The 24,086-nt window shown below is 48.0% G+C and overlaps 1 protein-coding gene across 1 annotated transcript in view; it reads right to left on the reverse strand.

Moving 5' to 3' along the window:
• Positions 1-2,485: 2,485 nt before the first annotated feature.
• Positions 2,486-24,086, reverse strand: part of VSNL1 (visinin like 1) — a 97,226-nt gene continuing 75,625 nt past the window's right edge. Inside the window, exons 3-4 of the mRNA XM_015078376.3 lie at positions 5,171-5,386; positions 2,486-3,374 (exon numbers count right to left, since the gene is read on the reverse strand). Of these exons, the coding sequence (XP_014933862.1) occupies positions 3,177-3,374; positions 5,171-5,386 (414 nt within the window). The 3' untranslated portion in view covers positions 2,486-3,176. The remainder of the gene's footprint in view (positions 3,375-5,170; positions 5,387-24,086) is intronic.

Here is a 24,086-nt window from a genome sequence, read left to right on the forward strand (position 1 = left end):
CCATGAAAGTCGCTGAGGCCACCACAGTGTGAGAAAGCACAAACTGGCCCCAGATGGGGGGGGGGGGGGCGGTGAGCCCTGAGATCATGGGAAGAGAACCCCCAGCTGCTCCAGACCCCTGTGTCAGCTCAAGCTGCCACAGGCCTGCAACTGCAGGAGAGACCCCGAGCCAGAATCCTCCACACCTCTCTCAAACCCTTGCCCCGCAGACCACGGAAATAGTAAAATGATTGCTTCTATCTCAAGCCACCAGGTGTTGGGGGTGAGGTGTTGTGGAACACCGGTGACTGAACCACTCCCATTACTCCCCACCCCCAATAACTACTCTGATGTGATATTTCCTTTTGTCTCAACATGACTTCAGTGTTCTTACCATGAGAATGCGTTGACGTTTATATATTACACCCTGCAAGAGATTTTATTTCTCTTTTCCCCGTTCGGCACGTTGCTGTGCGTGCATTGTTGCTTCTGGCCTCTGTGTAGTTCGCCTAGGATGCATCGATCACACTTTACCTACCTATTCCTCCAGCGATGAGCCGCCAGGTTGCCTGCAGTTCCCCCACACGGTGTCACAGACAGCCTGGGACACGTCCCCTTACGGCGCCCTGTAGGTCTGTGAGCACTTCTCGGGGCAATACACCCAGAAGTGAGCATGCTGCCTCCCAGAGCGCCCGCGCACTTGCTCTAGCCAAGCTCGGCTGCACCCGTCTACACTACCGGTGCCGTGTTCACTTGCTGGCCCAGTCCCCACATTGTATTTACGAAAAGAACGAGTCGGGCTGCTGGAGGGTTGGGTTTTTTTCTCTCTCCATAATTGCCCTGAACATTTCGGTGGCTCCCTTCCTTCAGGTCTTCCTCTACATGTCACCTAACTACTCCGTCACAAATAGTTACTGCTACGTGCCATCGCTGCCCATCCTTCTCAGCTCATGGTTCTTTTCTTCGCTGTTCTTACAGGTGGACGTGTGTGTGTGTGTGTGTGGTGTTTGGGTATCATTTGTCTCCCCCCGTGAGAAGGGCGTTGGGTGCGTAGGGTGCGGACAATGAAGATTTGCTATGAATGCATAGCCAGAGTCTGACTTAACCGAGTACCATTCTAAGGAGCCTCCCCGGCTCCTCACCCCACCTCCCCGTCACTTAGTAGGGGGAGAGAATATCGGGGGGCACCGAGGCTCTCCCATCTCTCCCTGCCCCCACTTTGGACTCACCAAGCACAGGGGCGAAGGACATACTATTAGCACTTGGGACGGTTCTATCAGTGTTTCAGGTACCATCGGCGTCCCGAGTGTTTGTGGTGAGGTGTGCTTGCTCACAGCTTCTTGTTGAATGGCTGCATGAAATCGTTAGGCCCTGGTCTCTGGTCTGACTTAATGATCCTAAGACAGACAAAGGAAGAGTACTTAGAGAAAAAAAAAAGGCATGGAATAAAAAGTGAATAATATATAGCACTGCCCTGTCTGATACTGTAACTATTAGCCACATGTGGCAAATAAATTAATTAAAATGAAAATTAAGTTCCTGAGTCACATTAGCCATATCGAAGTACTCAATGGTTACATGTAGCTGGTGCAGACGTACACATTTCCATCACCCCAGAGAGTTCTGTTGCACAGCCCTGAAGAAAAAAACAGCTTCTCTAGATACTTTCTGAAAATCCCAACCTGCCTTTAGAGTTCTTGAGGGAATCTTTTCCACCTGCCTTCCTCAGGGCTAAAAGGGTCAGCATTTTGTCCTATCATTAAAAAAACAACCAGTATACTTTTGACTTGGAAAGATAGACGTATTCTTTCCTACGGGCTACTTTTGGAGGACACTTAGCTGGCTGCACGTGTCCTCCACATGGTTCTGAAGAAGGTGATGTGTCCTGGGGCACCTGGGTGGCTCAGTCAGTTAAGCGTCGGGCTTTGGCTCAAGTCATGATCTCGCGGTTCGTGGGTTCGAGCCCCTCATCAGGCTCTGGGCTGACAGCTCGGAGCCTGGAGCCTGCTTCGGATTCTGTGTCTCCCTCTCTTTCTGCCCCTCCCCCGCTCATGCTCTGTGTCTGTCTCTCAAAAATAAATAAACATTAAAAAAATTAAAAGAAAAAGAAAAGAGATGATGTGTCCTCAGCACCCAGTCACGTTGAGATGAAGCTTATTTTCACACAGTGAGCATTTGTTGAGAACAAACAAGCTTTATGTTTCATTTCAACTTTACATAGCATGTTTTTTGCCCTGCTTTTGAGGGCCAGGATGAAGGGTTGGAAAGTTGCTGTCATTTGGTGTCATTAATTCTCTGAATTCCGAAGTTGTGTGTTTAAGAGGGTCGATTTGGTAAGTTGTTGCTACCTGACCCTTGATTATGAACATCAAATTTAAAATTACGAAGTAAGAATTGAAGGAAAAAGTCAAATGTTATAAATTTATTTGGGACATCTGTTGCCACCTCTTTGGATGCCTTTGAAAATTCAAGCAGAAATCAATACACTTCCAGGTTTGTTTGTTTGTTTGTTTACTTTCAATAAATAATATCTTTGTGTATATGTATATATAGATAGATATACTTAACGAGTCATTTAGCAGGATTTTTAAGTTTTATACTGCATTAATTCCAACATAGCTCTTTCCAGATTGATAGGATGCAAATGAGGTAAGAATTAAGGCAAACCTAAGAGGCATGCAAATGTAGCACATTTATCTCCACTGATAAGACAAGATCTTGAGTATGGACCACACAGAGGAGCCAAGGCCCCTCCACATGTCTGTCAGTACTATTTTACAGGAGAATGGTGACACAGCTTATATTAAAGTTACATTACCGTGGGGGTCTCAGTGCTACTAACATGTAATCAAGGAGACACGAGCATTGGCAAAACATGAACAAGAAACCATAGAACTCTTTGCAGCACATTTCTGCCCAGGCTTTAGGGGAGGAGGGTTTTTATGAAATGATGTTACACGTATCACATCGTGGCAGGTTGTTTGTTTTATAATATATGCTTTTAAAATTCATTAGCAAATGACATTCTCATGCACACAAGTGTTTCAAACACAAGAAGCAAGTCCATTGATAGGTAGTCCAAGCAATATTTGTGTGTGTGTGTGTGTGTGTGTGTGTGTGTGTGTATGTGTGTGCGTATAGCTGCAGACTGAATGGAACATTGAGACTTTTGTGCAGTCCATAGCATTGACCTCAGCTCATTTCTGAATGTCGCACTGCAGAAGTAATACAATGGAAGGGTCGCTCTTTGCAGCTTCTTTGAATTCATCCAATGTAATCTGGTCATCTTTGTTCTTATCCATCTTGCTGAAAATCTTGTCTACTCGCTGCTCAGGCGTGAGGCCGTCCTCATTCATTTTCATCATGATCACAGTGCCTACCATCTTATAGATAGCCTTGGGAAAACCAGAAACAGAGCGTAAAGTTCTCCTACGACATGATAAAGAATTTAAATTTACTTCAAAGGACTCCTTAAATCATTTTAAATAAGACAGAGATATAATCAGATATGTGTGTCTTGTCTGACTCCCAGGTTTCTGGCTGGAGGAAGTGAGTAGAAAGAGTGGCTCCGTGGTAAGCACAAGAATAATGGATGAGGAATCTTTATTCAAGAGGAGAGCACTGAGCTCTGTTTTAAACATTCTGGGATTGAGGTGCAGGTGAGCACCAGCCCTTGAAGATTTAAGAAAACAGAAAATGTGGTTCCAACCAAGAAGGAATTTACAATCTACTAGGATAACTGAGCAAGGCAAGCCAGTAAAACTTAGTCCAGAAAGAAGACACTTTAGGGAGATCTGTGGATCAAGGACTCTGTTCATAAGGACTTCCAACTGTCCAGTTCAATTAACTGTACACAATTATTTCTCAATGTGAGAATTTCCTAAATAGAAACAACTTTTTTAGGAAACTGCCTGAAAAAAATAAATGCCCTTCCACACAAAGACCTGCAGGTGGGGGCGCCTGGGTGGCTCAGTCGGTTGAGCGTCCGACTTCGGCTCAGGTCATGATCTCACAGCTTGTGAGTTCGAGCCCCACGTCGGGCTCTGTGCTGACAGCTTGGAGCCTGGAACCTGCTTCGGATTCTGTGTCTCCCTCTCTCTCTGTCCCTTCCCTGCTCATACTCTGTCTCTCTCAAAAATGAATAAATGTTAAAAAAAAATTAAAAAAAAAGACTTGCAGGCGGATGTTCATAGCATTATTAATAATAGCCAAGTAGATACGACACAAATGCTCAAACAATATGATGTATCTGTACAACTGAATACTATTTTAGTAATATAAAAGTCTGAAATACTGATAAGTCTTACAACATAGATTAAACAAAAAAAGGAGTCATTCATTAAGGCTATAGATATTTATATTGTATGGTTATATTTATATGAAAGGTCCAGAAACCCAAATCCACAGAGAAAAAGAAGAGTGGAGTTTTCTGAGTCTAGAATAGGAGCAGGCAGGTGACATGAGGGGTCTTACTGGGGGAATTAAAACGTTCTAAAATTAGATTATGGCGATGGCGGCTTACTTTAGTAAATTGTACAGTTATAATGGATGAATTTATGGTTTGTAAATAACTCAAACTTTTTAAAAATGTCAGTTAGGAAAAAAAAATGCCAGTTAGAGCCACGGGCAGCATCTTACATCCACCAGAGGGAAAGCTGGTTTGAGGAAGAAGGGGACATCCAGCAGAGCAGAGCTAAGCCAAGGGCAGAACTGAATCTGGGCCCAGCGGCTTGGATCTGTGACTTTTCCCAGCGCTGCGCTGAGGCTGAGGCAGGGGGACAGGGGTCCGGAGAATTCAAGGCCCGGCATGCAACCAGCAGGGCTCCTGGCAGAGAAGAAAAGAAGCTGCCACGGCCCACGCCCCAGGAAGCTTCCTCCGGGGGTCTCTGCCTTACTTGCCCGTCGGCCAGCCGGGGAGCCTAGCCGCCCACCATCCTGAAGTCCCGCTCCGGCCAAGTCCACCCCGAGTCCTCGCCCTGCCCTGCCCTCGCCCGGAAGGCCAGCCCCGGCCTGCGGGCCCTTCCCCCCGCCCCCCTCCTCTCCGTAGGGTTCCCTTTGGCGGCTCCATAGGGTGCCCCACCCCACGCGCCCTGTCCAGCCCCGCCCAGGTCCCCCGAAAGCCCGACCCCGCCCTCGCCCTCGCCCCCCACCCGAAGGCCCCGGCCCCGCCCCTCGGGGGCCACCGCCTCACCTCGATGATCTCCAGCATCTCCACCCGCGTGATCTTGCCGTCGCCGTCCAGGTCGTACATGTTGAAGGCCCAGTTCAGTTTCTGCTCGAAGCTGCCCCTCGAGGTGATGGACAGGGCGCAGATGAACTCTCGGAAGTCGATGGTGCCGTCCCCGTTCTTGTCAAAGGTTCGGAAGGCGTGCTGGGCAAACTTGGAGGCGTCTCCGTAAGGGAAGAACTGCAAGCAGAAGGCACAGGTTCAGGTGCCCGGAGGGCCCGAAACCTCAGGCCGGGGCGCGGCCCAGGAAAGCCTAGACCGCGGGCTGCACCGGGCGCTCTCTGGGCTGTCGTGGGAGGGGGTGTGACGCGCGGGCCTCCTGCCTGGGCCAGCGCTCAAGGCCAAGGGCAGGCGTCCATCAGTGCGTCTTCACTCAGACGCCTGGCTGTTTCTTGTGGGTGAGGCCGGGGACATGCCTTTGTGGTGGCCAGGCCCTCAAGCCCGCAGCTAGCGTCCCTCATCCGTGGCCTCCCTGGCCGCCCTCCCACAAGTACGAGGACTGAGGCAGGTAGCAGACTCCTCTCCCCACACGGGGTGGTGCTCCATGAACTCCCCCTTTCTCCCTGTGGATGTCCAGGTTCACTGCCTCGTGGGGCCAGAGCAAGGTTGCCCAGACCTGGTTTTTCCTGCCCCCCTGCCCGGCTTCCCATCCACACTCCCTCGATGAGGCTCCAGGGTTTCACTTCTTTTCACAGGGACTTTTCTTTTGTAGAACAGACATTTAAAACCCATTAAAAATAGAACATGACTGGGTTTATTTTTGCAAGATATAAAGAGGTTTCTTTTCAGAGCCAACAGTTGGCAAGAGTGCCGTAGGGAGACAAAGAATGGACCCAGGAAGGAAAGGAAGGGCAGACCCCAGAGGAGGTAAGACCATGGGCAGTGAGGCAGGGGTGTCGGCCCCCCTGATACGAGTCTAGGCCAGTCACAAACAGCAGGCAGTTCTGTCACTTGACCCTCTGTCCCAGCAAAGCTGAAGGACATTCTCTAGGTGGAGGGTGGAAGACAAACCAACCCCAAATCAAATGCAAAAACAAACCATGTGCTGTTTTAAGGCAGAAAGGGTATATACATGTTTCTGGGTGAGCAAATCCAGCAAATACAAACATGAAAGCAGATTTCTGAGGATGTCACTGGTCTCCCTGCTCCTTCCTACGTTTTGCCACTTGTGACTGGAACAGTCTGGCCAGCCTCCATGCAGATGGCCTGCTTCGTGCCCACCCGGGGCTGTCTCCCTTTGGGAGTTTCTCACTATGCACCCTGCCCTTGGGCCTGCTGCCCGCAAATCCAAAGGTGGAACATTTCCCTCCAGAAATAAAATAGGTCTTTCCATATAAGATGCAGAGCTGACTGGGGCTTGTATTTCAATGGCACTCGCTTCCGGACACTGAGATCTGTTCTGCTTACTATTGTGTGCAAAAAATCACCGAAGGGGCACCTGTGTGGCTCAGTCGGTTAAGCACCTAACTCTCAGTATCAGTTCAGGTCATGATCTCATAGTTTGTGAGATCGAGCCCTGCATCAGGCTCTGCGCTGACAGTGTGGAGCCTGCTTGGAATTCTCTCTCTCCTTTGCTGTCTGCTCCAACCCCGCTTGCTCTCTCTCTCTCAAAATAAATAAACATTAAAAATTTTTTTTTAAATCACCCCAAATCAGAGTGGCTTAAAACAACAATTCTTTCATTAATCTCAGAAAATAAAGATTTGACAACCACTTCTTTTTTTTTATTATTTAAAAAAAATTTTTTTTTCAACGTTTATTTATTTTTAGGACAGAGAGAGAAGAGCATGAACGGGGGAGGGGCAGAGAGAGAGGGAGACACAGAATCGGTAACAGGCTCCAGGCTCTGAGCCATCAGCCCAGAGCCTGGCGCGGGGCTCGAACTCACAGACCACGAGATCATGACCTGGCTGAAGTCGGACGCTTAACCGACTGCGCCACCCAGGCGCCCCGACAACCACTTCTTTTTTAAGCAACCAACTTATCTTTCTGAGGCTATGGAGGACAACTTTATCCTTTGCTCCCTCATCCCCTACACACATTATGTCTCCTATCCTTCATTTTTCATGATTCATCAAAATCCACTGAGGCCTTTTTCTGGCGCAGCCCTGTCTTTGGTACTGGGAAAGCAGAGATCAGCACCTCACTGTCCCCAGGCTCTGGTATTTTGCAGTTAAGGGGGGAACTGAAAATGAAGGTCATGTTATCAGAAAAGGACTACAACAGAAGAAGGAACAAGACATTCCTAATGCTAACGAGCGCGTGGTTACTTTCAAGAGGGGCGCCTGGGTGGCTCAGTTGAGCATCCAACTTTGGCTTAGATCATGATCTCGCAGTTGGTGGGTTCGAGCCCCCGCATTGGGCTCTGTGCTGACAGCTTGGAGTCTGGAGCCTGCTTCCGATTCTGTGTCTCTCTCTCTCTCTCTGCCCCTCCCCTGCTCACACTCTGTCTTTCTCTGTCTCTCAAAAATAAAATGTTACATATATATAAAAAAAAGACTGTGTGGTTGGTTTCAAGACAGGAGAGTTAAGACAGAAAGGCTCCTGTCCTCTGTCGCGGGCTCAGCCTGTTTTCTCTCCACCCCCCAATGTCATTAGAGGCATCGTAGATACCTGAAGATGGGCTGCCAGGTGCTGACTTTTGAACTTGACCTTGACAATTTCTAAATAGGTAAGTTTGAGCCACATGTGCTTTGAACTGTTTGTTAACTTAATGATGCTTCTGACACCAAATGTGTGGGCTTTGTTTTGGTTTAGTTTGGTTTTTGGTTTCTCCCTACCAGCAGCCAATTCTCCAATTTTCTGGACATTAACCTGGTCCAGTTGAATTCAGTTCAATTCTGACACTAACCCCTGGGGAGTCAGTGCAGACCCCACAGGTGAGTCAGGGTTCAGTCCCACAAGACTGCGCCCACTTCAGATGCCAGTGGCATGTCCCCTGCTGCCACCTGTAGTTCTGATAGACCTGATGTAAACTCAGGGGGATCCCACAATGCCCTCCTTCAATAATTTGCTAGAACAACTCACAGACTTAAGGAAGGCACTTTATTTACTATTACCAGTTTATTTTAAAGGCCACAAGTCAGGAACAGCCTGGGGGAAGAGACGTATAGGGTAAGGGGCGAAAGCACGAGAAGGGTATGCAGAACCCTCTCCGGGCATGCCACCTGTCCAGCACCTCAGCGTGTTCACCAGCTTCTCAGGCCTGTAGTTTAAGGGTTTTCGTGGAAGCCTCATTACATAGGCACAGTTCATTCAGCCATAGGTCAATGAAGATTCAGTTGCATCTCCAGCCCTTCTCCTTTCCCCAGAGGTAGGGTGAGGGCTGGACTACAAGTTTCAATCTTCTAATTATGCCTGGGTCTTTCTGGTGACCAGCTCCCATCCTGAAGCTATCTAGGGGCCCCAGACAGCAGTCATTAGCATACAAAGGCACTGTTTTCACTACAGAGATTCCAAGGGTCTTAGAAGAAGCTCTTGTGTCACGAACTGGGAACTAAGACCAATTATGTATTTATTATATCACATGTGCTGTGTGCATGAGTGTTCTTCACCCCTTTCTGCTCTTTGCTGATGTGTTTGCCTTGTGGTCAGGAGTCTTGGGCAGAGCTGGCACCTGTGAAATGGCCTAAGAGCAGAGCAGAGTGAGCAGATTCCCACTCTCCTTAGTGCTGTGTATCCACCAGGCTTTCTATATGCAGTGACTTGAGACCACTGCGTATTTTTCAACATCTGTGTGGGTTTCTGGAAGTGAAAGGCTTTAACTATCATTTCTCATAGCATACTTTAAAGTGAAGGGGTATCTGAGAGTTTTATCTAAAAATAGCTGAGAACTTGAGGTCAGTATATTAAAAATTAATTCAGATCTGAAAATTCTTGAGGAAAAAATCAATTGGGCTATAAAAGTTACATGCGCCTTGCAGAAGGCCTGTTTACTGACTTTTAGAGCCAATGCGTTCACTTCAGAAGAACTGAGCGTGTGCCCAGGACCCCTCACGTATCTGGATGGTTTGTTCCCTTTGGAAAATTCATCCTATCGTGTTCTGAGCGCTTTGAGTTTTTCTAATCAGGGGAATGCTCTTTCTTTTGATGAAATGATTCAACTCTGGATGCATCATCACAGGAGAAGCAAAGCCATACTCTTCAATCTCTTTGGGAAGAGATCAGGGTCTTGAACTCATATTCACTTCTGGACTACGATAGTACCTGAGAAATGTAAGTATTTTTTTGCATATTGTTGCTTGCAATGTGTTTTATTTTTTAAAGTCAATGTGTTTTGCTTGACCAACTGTATTATATGGTGATGTGGAAATAATTTTCAGTGGCATGAATAATCTACAAGTCTTCTGCTTATAAACAGAAATTTATTTCCACAGTTCTGGAAGACAAAGTCCAATATCAGGGTCAGTCTCTGGTGAAGGCCCTCTTCTGGCTGCACACTGCCAACTTCTTGCTTTGTCCTCATGGGAGGAAAGACAAGGGAACTGTGTGGGGTCTCTTTTATAAGGGCACTAATCCCATTCATGAGGGCTCCACCCTCATGACCTAAGCTCCTTGCAAAGGCCCACCTCCTTATAGCATCACCTTGGGCATTAGGTTTCAACATATGAATTTGTTGAGGGACACAAATATTTAGTCCATAGCAATTTGTTAGCAAGAAGATGACTCTAGCTGTGAGAAATTTCACAAACTGTATTAGATGATTGAATATAGCCAGTCTTTGATGAATTTCTAGTGTCTGTTTTATGTCTATATACATACACGCTTAGTTTTTCTACTTTTGATCAGTCACAAATTTTGTATCGAGTATATCTTGCATTTCCATTAAAAGAAGAAAACCATCTGGGAAGCAGCTGCAGATGGCCAGTTGATTCCCCACTGACTGAATCAGATACCGGAGTCCTTCCGATGACTTTGGGAATTGTGTGGTATGGCTCTTGGAGGCCAAACTGGTGAGGCCTGGCACCTCAGGTCAGCCTGCCCTCCTGAGGGTGCCTGAGAGAAGGTTTGTCTTTGGAGAGCGGGGTTTGGGGGTAGAGCAGGGCCTGCTTCAGCTGCTGGCCGCAGAGCCCTAGACTCCATCCTGAGGGTGGGAATTGCACTGTCAGCTCCAGTTTGGACAAGGCGTCTTTGGGGGTGGAGGTGATCAGGCCAGTCCCCCAGGCAGGTGGAGGATGATGGCTGGCCAGAATGGTTCACCGGACAGCGGCAATTTCTTCAGGGACCCTGGAGCTCCCTTCCCCGGGTCCAGTGCTTCCCCTTGCCAGCCCACAGCCCTTTTGCTCTGACACTTAGGGGCTCCAAGCTTACTAGTGGGAGACTGGTAGAAGGTGGGGGGCAGAAAGGGCCCTGTGTCCCTGGCTACTTCTGGCCCTGCTGGTGAGACTCTGACCTCAAGATCAGTCTGTACACTAAGCTGTCCCTGTCATACCACAGGGGCAGTCTTTTGCCCCAGTTGTGCTCTGAGAAAGCTCTAGATGTTGCTGGCCTATGGTGGGACCAGGGCCCAGCTACCACGTGTAGCATGATACCCACGGGAAAATGTCACCATTTCTGCTCTCTTCCTGCTGAATGACAAGGAGGAGGAGCATGTTTGTGTCCTATGGCATTGGTATTCCCCTGGACTGATTTCTGGAGGTTCCTGAGATAAGTTTTCTGGGCCACCCATCCTCCTTTCCTGTTGACTTCCCCTCCCAAGATGCCTGCAAATGAGGGCTGCCATTGTCTGGCCACCAGTTTGTGGGAAGCTGCTGCAAAGGAGAGCTGCACCCACTGTGTCTTCTTTCCTGGTGGGGGGAGCAGAAAGACCAGGACCCCTCCACTCGGACACCCAGCAGAGCCCAGACAGGTGGGCACAGTCTGACAGCAGGGGCTGTCTGTCTTCAGGGCTGGGTCACAGGGAAGCTCACAGGGCCCACTCTTCCACTGTGGAGGAGAGCAGCCCAGAGAACACCTTCTCCTCATTCAGTGATTCGTCTTCAGGGAGGTCCTGATGGGTCAAGACTTCCTCTGCTTGTCTTCTCGTGCAACCTCTCTGGTGGATATTCCATTTGGAGGATTGAATATAGCTTATCCCCTTTTCTCCCTTCTACCTCCACCAGAGACCTGTCACCTCCCATCAGATTCTGGCCACAGTCCCCTAATTGCCGCTGGTCTCCTCAAGGTCGAACACCTGAGCAGCACTGATCTTCCTACAGTGTGGCTCTGATTGTGTCATTTCTCTTCACAGAAACACCTAGGGCTTCCATATCTGACCCAATAGGTGCCTTCGATCCTGCGTGTCCTGCTTTGGGCTCTGCTCTCCAGAGGCTCGCATTTGCAGAGTTGAATTCTGAACTTGGAACCCTGCTGTTGGTGCCCTTCATGACTGCCCCAACCTGCAAGCACGTCTCTCTCATTCCTCTGTTCTCTGCCTCTGCACCCCGGCTGTGTTCCCAGGTGCCACCACACATGCCCCCTGCTTCTGTATTTTATATGCCTTCCTCTGCATCCCATCTCATCCTGGCCAAATGGAGAAATCCCACCTTTTCTTTACGTCCTGCTCAAATTCCCTGCCTCTGTGGAAACTTCATGACTGGACTGAATCTCTCCCTCTGCTTGTGCTTCACTGATTTCTAGATGAGTTTTCCCAAACCCTCTGTCGTAGACCCTGGTCTGCACCTGCTGTGTCCCTCCTGGCATGGGAGTCCCGGAAGGGCAGCCACCCACCACATGTGTATTGTGGGCCTGTAGCGGTGCTTAGCGCCTCCTGAGAAGGGCCCATTCCAGCGAGCACAGGCACTGCGGTCTCACACATCTTTGTACCTCCATTTATGTCACTCTTGCATCTGTGAAATGGGGGTGCTGAGTTAACTAAATGCTTTCACGCTCCTGTGAGGGCAGGCAGAGTTTCCTGCCACAACTGAACACTAGTGAAAACCATGACATCAACTCGTCAAATGTCAGTGCTCTGTTCCTAGAATTCCCTATCTCCCTTTGCTGCTCAATTTTGTCTCCAAAAAGCTGACCACCATACAACATATTTCAATTAGTTATTTGATGTCTTTCTTTCTCCGTGAGAAATGTGAACTCCGTGAGGGCAGAGAGCTTTGGCTGCTTTGCTGTTTTGTTCCTTGCCTAATCTCTGCCTAGCAGTGCTCAATGACTTAGCGAATGAAAGAGTGAACCAATTTCTTTTTTAAAATTTATTTATTTTGAGAGAGAGAGAGAGAGAGAGATAGGGGGAGGGGCAGACAGAGAGGGAGAGAGAGTATCCCAAGCAGGCTCTGCACTGGAGCGGGGCTCCAACTCACAAACTGAAATATTATCTGAGCCAAAATCAAGGTGCCAGAACTGATGCTGCCCTGCCTAATAACGGCACTGCAGGGTTGCAACTGGTGACACGTTCACTGTCTCCTGGGATCCTCAAGACAACCCAAAGGGATGATTTGGTTCTTTTTCACTTTTCCTTGGTAACAGAGAAGTGGGTTTTTAGGCAGAGGTTCAGCACTGTCATTCCTATTTATTAGGGGATTATTTATTTGATATCAGTTACTAAACTGTAAATCCCCAGAGTGCAAAGCCTGTTTGTTGTATCCATAGCACATACCGTGGGTCTGCAGATGACAGGTGCAAAATACAATCTCGTTGAATGACCAAGTGAAAGAAACACTTGTAGTGCCAACTAGAGGTGTTCAAGCACTGCTGCTGAAAACAGCCACCACTCATTGGACATTTATTAAAATCTAGCCAGCTCTGTCCTCTAGAACTTCTTGTGAGGATAACAATATTCAACAACTGCACTGCCCAAAATGATAACTACTAGCCATATGGGTCAACCACCGTGAGGTGCTGGGAATAAAATTTTAAAAAGACACTGGGGCACCTGGGTGGCTCAGTCAGTTGAGCATCTGACTTCGGCTCAGCTCATGATCTCACAGCTCTCTCACAGCTCGTGGGTTTGAGCCCTGCATCGGGCTCTGTGCTGACAGTTCAGAGCCTGGAGCCTGTTTCAGGTTCTGTGTCTCCTTCTCTGTGCCTCCCGCGTTTATGCTCTCTCTCTCTCTTTTTCAAAAATAAATATTAAAACAATTTTTTTAAAAATGTAAAAAGACAGAGCATTGAGGGCATTGGGGGAAGAAACCTTTGAAATGTTACTAGTGTAACCAACAAACTGCATGTTTTAATATTATTTAACATACGTATCAATTTAGGTAGCGATGTGTGGCAACTGGCTTCCGTATTGAGTGAGTAGCATGATCTATGCTATGTCATAAGCTCTCACAATACCCTTGTCAAGCAGTAATCCTCAGCTCCACTTCATGGACAAGGAAACATGGGCTCAGAAAGGTCCAGCAAACCCCTAAGTTAATTCTCTTTCCACTGTGTCAGCCTGCTGCAAGTTTATGCAAAGGAGCAGTAAGAAATGTACACATCTTCCTAGAATAAGAACATCCAAAACAGAAGGTAGAAAGGTCAGGGACAGATTGTCATCTATGTCAACATTTGTTGGAACGCTTTCGTGATTATCATACAGCACTGGAATGAGCTCAGTTCTAATACTTCTTATGCGTGTTACTTCATTCGGTTCTTATAGCAAAACTTGCCATCATAAACTCTGTGTGGACCAGGAGACAAGCTTGAAAGTTGCAGGCATTTGTCCCAGGTTCCTAGCAGAATGTGACAGGTGGATCTGGTCATTTCTGCTACATCTTGCTGTTTCTCTTTGTCAAGCTGAGGAAATAAACCTAAATCCACATTTATGAAGCAACCGTATTTGTTGCATTATGTAATTCTTTGCTACCTTCCATGTATGGGCCTCAATCCCTGGCAGTGGGTATTTGTCGCCACCTTCTGACAGCATGTGTGTACTGCATGGAAATTACTAAAAGGATGCTGAGGGATATTTTTAGGACTCATTCTTTAACTCAGCATTTACTGAGCAGTTACTCTGTGTCAAGTATCGTGTTAGATACTGAATAAAATATTAAAAAAGACCTAGAGCATTAAGGATAATAGAGGAAATAGATACGAAGCAAACAACTACATAAATAAGTGTAAAATTACACTTTGATCCATCACAAATGTATAGAGCCACAGCCACTAATGGGGATGGTCTTATGAGTTTGAAACTTAACCAAAAACTTACTGCATGGTCTTCTCCCTGCACCCTAATATGCAGGCTTCTGCCAATTCATTGTTTCTTATTCATAGTTTAGGAATAGTCTCAGAGTCTGAAACTTTCCGGGATTTCACAAACCTGGATTGTACCCAACTGTACTACACAGCCTTCCTCTGAACCAACCAACGTGCAAAAGAAAATCCCAGGAAATCCTTGAGGACTGTCTTTCCTCAGAAAGACAGTAAGAAACTCTCCATCCATTAATCAGCTTGCTCCAAAGCCACCAGAGGCTTTTCCCTGCAGATAGAGGGCCAAAGCCCTGCATTTCTTTTCAATATTCAGTTGTGACTATTAAAAGGTTTGTTTCTTTTAATAAGTGGTGAATGAGCCCCAGACACTTCGTGCTGAATATGCATGGTGTCATTCGCCTCTGCAACCCCAGGGCCCCTCCAAGTAAGGCACAGAAGGCTCTTTGGTGGCCATATTAAGAAATAGCCTTCGAACACTCTGCTTCCAGTCCCTCGGGCAGTCTTTCCTCTGAACCCTCCACTCCAGTCCTTTGCACTCTTTTGCTGCCTGCACATCTCATCCTTCCAGAAGCTGTGCTGAGTGCAGAGAAAGCACTGCCACGTTTCCCATGAGAACCTCGCCCTCTCCCAGTGGACACTGGTGCCTGCCTCAATGTAACGGAGGATGCAGGTCTCCTAGAGGCTCCCCCGCCCGACGTTCAGGTTGAGGGAGGTTTTACAGCACAGCCGTGGCCCACTGTGACGGCTGATATGCTGTGTTAAGAGTGGTTGGCAGCAGAGCTGCTGGGGAGGACAGACTCTCCAGGGCTCTGCTCAGCTCCCGGCTGACGCTGATCAGTTCTCAGGCCTCAGAGCAGATTTCTGCCCATTAGTCTGCCTGAAATAGAGCTCACGATGGGATCAAAGAGCACAAGAATATTCTTGGACACTCCACAGCTCACAGTCTTGGAGAGGTCGGCCATTCAATCTCTCATAGGACACCATCCCTTTAAAAATGTCCTCACTCAGGTCAATTCTGTTTTCCTTTGTTCGCAGCTGTCAGAAGCCTATGTTCTCTGGCTAATGTGCCCACAAACACAATCCCCTCCCCAAGGGTGGAGTCTTCTTCACTTCCCCCACCCCCGAAATAGGGCTACTCTACCTCAGGTCATTTGCCCTCACCTCTGCTGGAATGAGCCAGAGGCTTCTAGCCTCCTGTGGATCCCTGGCTCAGTGCCCACCTCTCCAGGCCCTGCCAAGCAGCTACCTTTTCATGAGGGTCTATCAGGGATCAAGGCCCTAAGGCCTTTTTCATATGCTACCTCAGCTGGTTCTTCACCAAGTTTAGGACTTGAGGGGCATTATTGTGGGTTAGGTCATACCACTAAGGGGAGGTGGGCTGGTCTAGGCACACGGGCTCTGTCTGAGGAATGCCGCCTGTCTGCATAGCTGCCGAATCTGCCCAGCCTTCAACTCCAAGCTACGATCCACCTCCTCACCAGGATCCAGAAAGGTTCTGCCTCTCTCTTCCCAGCCCTCCGCTTCTTAGTCCCCACACAGTGCTTCCCCTGCCTTGTGCTGTGCTCACAGGAGCCCTGCCTTCCTGTTGCAGTCCTCAGCAGGACTGGGCCAGGCCACAGCAGGCCTGTGGGAAGGAGGGCACCCACAAGGGACAAAAGCGGTAAACATGCTACTCCTCACATAGGTTCCACACTTACCCTTGCCTCCCCAGGCAGCAGAAGGGACCTGGTGGGATTTCTGAGGCCCACGCAGAGCAACTCACTCTCAGGGCAGGCAGATGGGGGCTATGGCCCCTGACCCTGGGGTGGGTGCTGCTGTGGAAAGAAGGAGATGTGCCAACCAAGCCCAAGGATTTCCTGGACCCTGGCTGAGGCCCAGCACCATCCTTTCCCCCCAGGGCTGCAGGTGTGGGCTCCTGAAGGAAAGCAGGACCCACCACAGCTAATGAGAGGCAGAGGTGGGATGCAAACCCAGTTCTGTCTGACTGTGTGATGTTGGACACCTGTTAACCCATCTGAGACTCAGTCTCCTCATCCACCAAATGGGGCAACAGCGATCAATTCCTATTGTGTAGGATTGTTGTAAGATTTACTGGAGATGACAGATGTGGAAGGTGCCTGAGATCACAAGGAGCTGGGACCCTGGGTATTGGAGGGTCCCTCCTCCCTTTTCCCCTCAAGGCTGCTGTGATATATCCCATACCCTGATGCACCCAGGTGAGCAGGTGGTTCATAGTGGGGTCTCAGTGCACATCCCCCAGACTGCTGGCCCAACTGGTGCCCTTAGGGTCAACTTGGTGTTTGGTATTTAGGCTCCTCACATTCATGTAACCTCACCCAGGACTAGGATCCTTGCCTCCTGGGCTGCCTCACCAGCCCACATTCTCTGCCTCCAGTTCAACTGCTCCCTCCCACCCACTCCCAGGGCTCTGTAGTCCCTCCTGCCCACAGTTCTGGAGAGAACCTCTTATACCCACTTAGTCATGTCCACTTCCTGTACACACCAGTTACATCTAATTGTTCCCACAAGAAGCAGTGGGATTATTCCCAGGCCTCTGGGCCTTTCCAGGTCTGGTCCTTGCTGCCTGTCCAATGTCTACTCCACCGGGGACTTGCTGGGTTCTCCAGCTGCCATCCTATTGTTTCCGTCATCTGAAATCCTCCTTTTTTGCCCTGGCCCAGTCAACACCTGTTTGTCCTCAGACCTGGATTCAGTCTTCATTTTCTCAGGAAAGACTTCTCTGAACCTAGGTCAGAATCCTCCATTAGGTACATGCACATCACTGAGATCCGTGGTAACCATCATCCTGTGTTCATGGGATTGTTTGATTAATAACTTTCTCCCCTAGTGGACTGTAAGCTAAATGGGGCAGGGAATGGCCTGGTTTTTCCCAACGGCTATAATCCCTGGTGCCTAGTATGGGGCCAGGTGCACAGAAGGTGTTCAGTAAGTATCTGTTGAATGACCTAGAGACTCAGCACAGCGGGGTCTTTTTCGAGCCTCCAGAGACAGCGGTAAATGCATACAATGACCAGTAAAAGGGCTGAAATATGTTCTGAAGATCGTTTTAAGGCAGCTATGCTAAAGAAGGCTCACCATTTGGCCTTAAAACATGTCACTGTCATTACTACTTTAGCTGATGATTCATGACAGTATGAATCATCCCCAGAGAAGTTCACGTACCTGGTCACGTGGATGGGAAGAGGAGAGAGACACTTCCCCTTAATTAGAAATGGGGAGTCCAAAAGCTGTTTTCTGCCAACGTGTTCATTCAACAGATACTCACAAAAGCCTAATTGGTGCCAGGCTCTATGCTGAGCTCTGTGTGGGCAGGAGGGAGGCTGAGGAGAGGCAACAAAGAATCAGAGTAAAATAGAAGAACTGGTCTCTGCCCCAGAGCAGAAAATGAAAGGTAGATGCAGCCCAGAGAGTGAGCTGCCTTCCACACATAGGCTCTCTGGGAGGAGGTTAAAACACACTCACCCCACGCCACCCCCAGATCCTGAGGTCACTTCTGAAAGCTGCCTCTTCACTTGTCCTCCGGGTGACAATATCCATTTTCTGCAGTCATGGCTCCTTCAGGGCTCCAGGCTTTATTACAAGGCAACCACTAATTACTCCTGGTTCCTGTATAACTCCATCTATTTGAGAAGAAAATTAGTCCTGAGCTAAATTTCTAGAGAAGGGGGCTTTGCCTCTTGGGTCAGCGGAAGCAATTTTTACCTATGTCCTAGACCAGGTTCTTCTGTTTGCATTTTGACCCTGTTACACTGTCCCAAGAAGGTCAAGAACTCCCAGAGAAGTTCTGTTACTTTTTTATAGAGAAAAACACTCAGGCAGCAGAAATCCAGATTCCTCACTAATCTTCAGATCTCCTTTGTTTTAGAATTATCGCTAAGAGAAAAGCCCAAATAACTTCTACTTTAAGAGAAATGTTATGCTTTGCCCTTTCTTATATCAAATTACGATCTGGTATACTGTAGGTGCTTTATAAATGCTTAAGATGGATAAAGGAAGCAACCTGCTGCAGAGGAAAGGATGCTGGGTTGAGTGACAAGGTGTCTGGGTGTGACTAAAGCTAAGCCATTCTGTCTCTTAAGACTTCCATTTTCCTTTAAATAATATAAAATGAGGCAATAAATCAGATAAGCTTCAAAATTCCTTTTAGCTGTACTATTTATTTTTCTGATTCTGGAAGTAAAATCTCAAAAAAAAAAAAAAAGAAAGAAAATAATGAATTTGACAAACAAATGGTACTTCCATGATTTTTCACATGTTGTTAACCAAAGCACCTGTCCTATCATTCCCTTGTGTTTGTATGTCTTAATTACAGGATCAAACTTTGAAGGGTGAATATATCCACATCTATACCTGCATTGGTAGCAATATCTATGTATTTGTATCTCTACCTCAATAACTCTGCTCCTATATCTATAGATATCTATATCTCCATATCTAGATCATACCTCTATCTGTATAACATCTCTCCTTATCTCTATCTATCTCTATCTCCTTCTCTATATATTTATTTCTATTTCTACCCCTTTGTCATATCACCACCTCTATTTCTGTTGAAAGTTTCACAGAGCCTGATGGATATTCACTGGTTACTCAGACTTTAAAAAATCAAATGAACTCTCTCTACTTCAGTCTAATATCCCATTCACATTACAAATTGGATCAATGACATCTTGATTTGGGGCAAGGGGGTTCCTCTAGTACTTCTCTTGCTGATTAATCTTGAGCCACCAACATAAATCAGTCCACTGTTAGCATTTATTACAAAATAGGAGATCACCAATAGTAAATTACACTCTGGAAACTGCCATGGATTTCCATCTAAAAGCAATCTGTCAAGATTAGAGAGAAGATTGTTTTATCAATTTAAAAAGGAGCTCATCTTTGAAACTAGAGAAGGGGTGAGGATCTTTGAAGGTGTTTGAGAGAAGGCTGGTTGCCATGGGGAAACTGGAAAGGGACCCCTCACTTGGTATTCTCTTCCATTACTCCGACTGAAGTGGGTACAGCAGATTTTCCAACTGGTTCTGAAACTGGTTATTTGTTTCATCTCCCCTACTCCTAGAATAAAGTGATCTGCTCAAGATCGATTCCCATTTCACCCTACATTCAACTCACTTCACAAGGTCATGGTGACAGTGACAAGAATGTTCAGCCTGACTGCATCTCAATTAGAACCCTACTGGCATGCCATAGGCCACCAGTCTGCAGCCCTGGAGAGAGAGCTGTCTACAATACAGTGGGTGACAGCAACCGTAGCCCGAGCGAGGGGAGCTCTGTCTTCAGAAGCTGAAGTTTGTAAGAAATGAATATATACAGGGCCACTGCCTCAGAGGATGTACCCTTCATTTCCTGGAAAGGAGGAATCTTCCCACCTACTCTAAGATGGTCCCCCAAATTTATTACTGTCCCCCATTACTGACACATCTATAGCTGCTACCCCATCATTTCAGTCCCATGTACTCCCATCACTGCCACCTGAGGGATAGGAAAAGGTCTGGCTGCAACAAGACACACAAAGGAGATACATCCTGCAGAGAAGGGAAGGTGCCATGTGGGGGTGTGAGCTTTGTGCTCAGAGGGGTCTGGAATTGAATACCAGTTCTGCAGTTTACTACGTGTGGGACCTTGGGCAAATGGTTTTAAAACTTTTTCAAAGCCTTAGTTTATTCATATGAAAAATGAGCTGGAGGTGGGGGAGTATTGGCTGCTGGGCTGGAATCTAACAGGAAGGACACTGGAAATGAGTCAGGATGCCTAGGACTGGGCAGTTCTATTAAAGAGGTGCTGTGAACCTGGGCTCTCTTTCTCCGGATGGGCCCAGTTACGATGCTCTCGGATTAAGATGATGTGTGTAATAACTCCCGCACATAGTACTTGGCCCACCGTAGGCACTCAGCAAACGAAAGATGCTGTGATAGTATTATTATTTTGTGTTTTGCCAAGGCTGTGCCCTATATGCACCGAGAGTATGAAGACTGAGGAACACTATAAACATATAAAGGAAATGATTTCCTTTTATTTTTTTATGGAAAAAATATATTGATCAATTAGTCAATAATCACCTAGTGTGTGCACCCACCGTGTGCCAGGCGCTGGGTTTGGTGTTGAAAAGGATGCAGAAAAGTGGAAACTGTACCTCGGGAGCTCAGCCTGGTTAGGGCAGCAGACATGGAAGCACACCCAGAGTTCATCAGCAGTGCCCGGCAGCCAAGGGAGCACACAACCAGCGAGGGGGTGGGGTTGTTGGCCCTGCCTTGCAGAAGGGTGCAAGATGCATCCTGCGGTCTCTAGGTCGTCCTTTTATTACCTTCAAGCCCATACAAAACCAGCATCAACCAGAGTCCAAATTTGCTCAAAACTGGTAATCCAGCTGAGGCAAAGAATTTTGTAACATGAGAACTACTGCTCCCTTCCAGGGCAGCAGGGCAGGGCACCTCAGAATCCTCCCAGCCCCTTGGCAGAATGAAAAGTCCAGACTTTTCAGCAGATCCTTGCAGAACACTGCCAGCTCTCTACGGTCCAACCTTGCTAAGCCCTAGAGGCCTGACTCCAGGAGGGAGTCCTGTGTACCTCAACCTCCTAGAGGCTGCAACCTGGCTGAGGGACACGTGAAGGTTCATTTAGAAAGACCAAGAGATGCGCCAAGAGCCAGAACTCATGGGCACACACAGCAGGAACGTAAAACCCACAAAGGGATGGCCAAGCCCAGGCACCTGACCCCACCATTTCTTATCATCCCTGCAGAGCCTCAGAACAAGGGGTGAGCCAGCCTTTGACTCAGTGTCCTGGGAGGATCCCTCCTCTGCTGTCTCTCTGCCCAAACGCCTGCTCCTGATTTTCCTCTCCCGGGGCGTCCCCCTGGCAAATGTGATCTGATTCTGGGTTCCGTGGTCTAGAAGGACTGATTTAGAGATTAGATTTTCGGGTGCAGGGGAAGTCTCTGGAGGGCTTGCCAGTAGAAGCCGCCGCTAGAATCCTCCCACCCTAATAAGGACAAAGGACAGGAACCACAGCAGTGGGCAACCTGGGCTCCCGTGCCAGACCTGGAGCTACTCTTCTTTCTGCTCATGTCCTCCAGGGCATGAGCCTGGTGCAGACAACAGAGTTCAAGTTCCCACTGTGCCTCTTATTGGCTGTCTGACGTTAGGAGAGGGATGTGGCCATCTGGGCCTGTATCCTCCTGTGTAGAATGAGGGAGTTGGTTGTCTGTGAGCCCTAAGCCTTCTATCAACTCCTATGATTCTAAATCTGCCCACTGTCAGCATTATACTTGACAAAATATGCTGATTTAATTAAACATTTATAGCACTTACTAAGTGCCAGGCATGGTTTAAGCACACTGTCAGTATTTAACAATGTAATCCTCTAATAACCCTCTGCGTAGGTACTATTGCTGGCCCCACTACATAGATGGGTAAACAGTAGCACAGGGATATTATGTTAATTTGTCAAAGATCACGTACACAGTTAGTGGCAGAATTTGAATTTGTTTGGCTCTAGAGTTTCTATAGCCACTGAGCTACACATCTCTGATCTAACACAAGAACACAGATACCAAATCTCAGTCTGCCTCCCCACATACCAGCTGTAGACCATCTGCATCCATGAAGTTAGATGCAGCAAAGAAACCGGCAGGTGAGGTCTGCATTTCTTCTGAAGCTCCCGATGGGCCACGTGGCTCAGAGATTGCTTAGGGATTGTAGGCTTTGACCCGAGCCAAGCATTCTTGACTTAACTGCGCAGCACCATCCAGGGTGAAAAACTGCCACATCGACTGTGAGGCCCCAACCAAGGGCCTCCTTTCTGTGCTCAGAGTATCCCTGGTAAGCTCCGCACTGTGCTGGCCACTGCAGTGGGTACAGAGCTAACCGGATAGTGTCCTGCTCTCAGTGATGTGAGCCAGGGCTCAGCTTCCATGCTAGTGGGTCTCCTGGTGGTCTTGTTAAAATGCAGATTCTGATTCAGCAGGATTGGGATGGAGCCCATGGTGTCTGCATATCTAACACGTGATGCAGGAGCTGGTGGTCCACAGACCACACGAAGCAAGAATGGAGATACCAGGCATGTGGGATTTGAATAAGGAAGCCCGGGCAGCCCTGGGGAGGGGAGGGGAGGTATGCTGGAGGAAGCAGGGTTCTGAGGGTGGCAGGAGGGTACATAGGCACCAGTGCGTTTGTGGGGAGTCAGGGGGCAGCCTATGGGGGGTGGCGTGGGGAACAGAAACCAAGAGCCAGCATGGGGAGACCCCCAGTGGGTCTGCTGAGCCTGCCTAGGGTGATTCTGCCGAGTGACAGACAGCAGGCTGGAGGGGGCACTGAGCTGGGCTGAAGAGACTCAGCTGATTTCAGCCCCAAGGAGCCTCCTCCTCCAGCCCTAGATGTCTGCATCAGATGAGGCAGCAGTCCTGGCTCCTGACAGGGAAGCTCTCCTCCCACATTTCCATATTTATCTCTGCAGGGAAAGCAGAGAGCAGCCTTCTCACAGGCTCCCAGGGCTGCCCTCCGCCAGGCTCATGAATAAAGATGCTGAGACTCTCCTGGGAGAGTCCTCCTGGCCTTCCCTAGAGAGAGGGGGGGAGTGCAGGGGAGCAGAGGGCAAGGCAGGGCAGGGCAGGAGGTGCTGAAAAAGGATGGGTCAGCCAGCCCTAGCTGAGGGAATGGGAAGGAGGCTTGGATCAGGGTAGGGGTCTACAGATGGTACCTGGAACACCAGAAATGTGTCTCCTCTCAGTGCCTCAGTTTCTGTGCCTGTAAATCAAGAGATTGAACAAAATGGCTTAAGGCTCCTCATTCCAGGTCTGACTTTCTGTGATTCTATCATAAAGAAAGGCTGATGCTTTATGACAGCCAAAGGACTCTCCGAGCTCACGGCCTGTTACGAATCCCTTGGAGAGGAGCCTTGTCCAATAGAGAGATACTGTGAGCCACATCCATTATCCAAAATTTTCTAATAACTATTAAAAAAGTTAAGAAAGAAAGACAAGTAAAATTAATTCTAACATATTTTATTTATACCACTGTATTCAAACACATCAAATTACAACATTTAAGCATGTACTCAATATTGACGTGATTAATAAAGTAGTCTACATTTTTTTGGACCAAGTCTTTGACTTTGGTGTGTGTGTGTGTCCTACTTATGGCACATCTCAATTCCCATGTAGACTGCTCTATGGAACCCTGCAACCCGGGACAGCATGGATGATGCAAATGGGTGTTGAGGCTCCGGCTATAAATGAACTTCAGGAAGATGTATACGTCACTGAGCAAGCGTCCACTTGGTCAGGGAAGCAGAAGGTTATGCGTTCACTAGGAAAGCCGTCTCTGAGAACACGTTGTAACCTCTCAGTCCTAGACACTAGTTTCCCTTCCTGTTCTTGGACACACCAGGCTTGTAGGCCAGTGAGGGGCCGCTCTGGGCCTCCTGCTTACGTGTGGAGCTTGGAACGGTTGCACAAATCCATGTTTCCACTGCAAATCCAGGTGTCTAATGCCTCCATACCTTGGTAACATCTTCCATGCCTCTGGAATCTTGGCTGGTATTTCCCCTTCCTGGGTACCATGTACCAGGAAGTGCCAGTCATCACACGGATTTTGTACACTATTTCTGGAATGTTATTCTGAGGAGGAGCTCTCTCTAGCAAGTCCTGATCCCCCCGCAAGAGAAATCAGTATTTTTTTTTCTTCTCTGAGAAGCAATAGGAGAGGCGGCTTGGCCTAGAGGAATGAGT

Source organism: Acinonyx jubatus, chromosome A3 (assembly GCF_027475565.1).
Source record: "Acinonyx jubatus isolate Ajub_Pintada_27869175 chromosome A3, VMU_Ajub_asm_v1.0, whole genome shotgun sequence".
Classification (NCBI taxonomy): Eukaryota; Metazoa; Chordata; class Mammalia; order Carnivora; family Felidae; genus Acinonyx; species Acinonyx jubatus.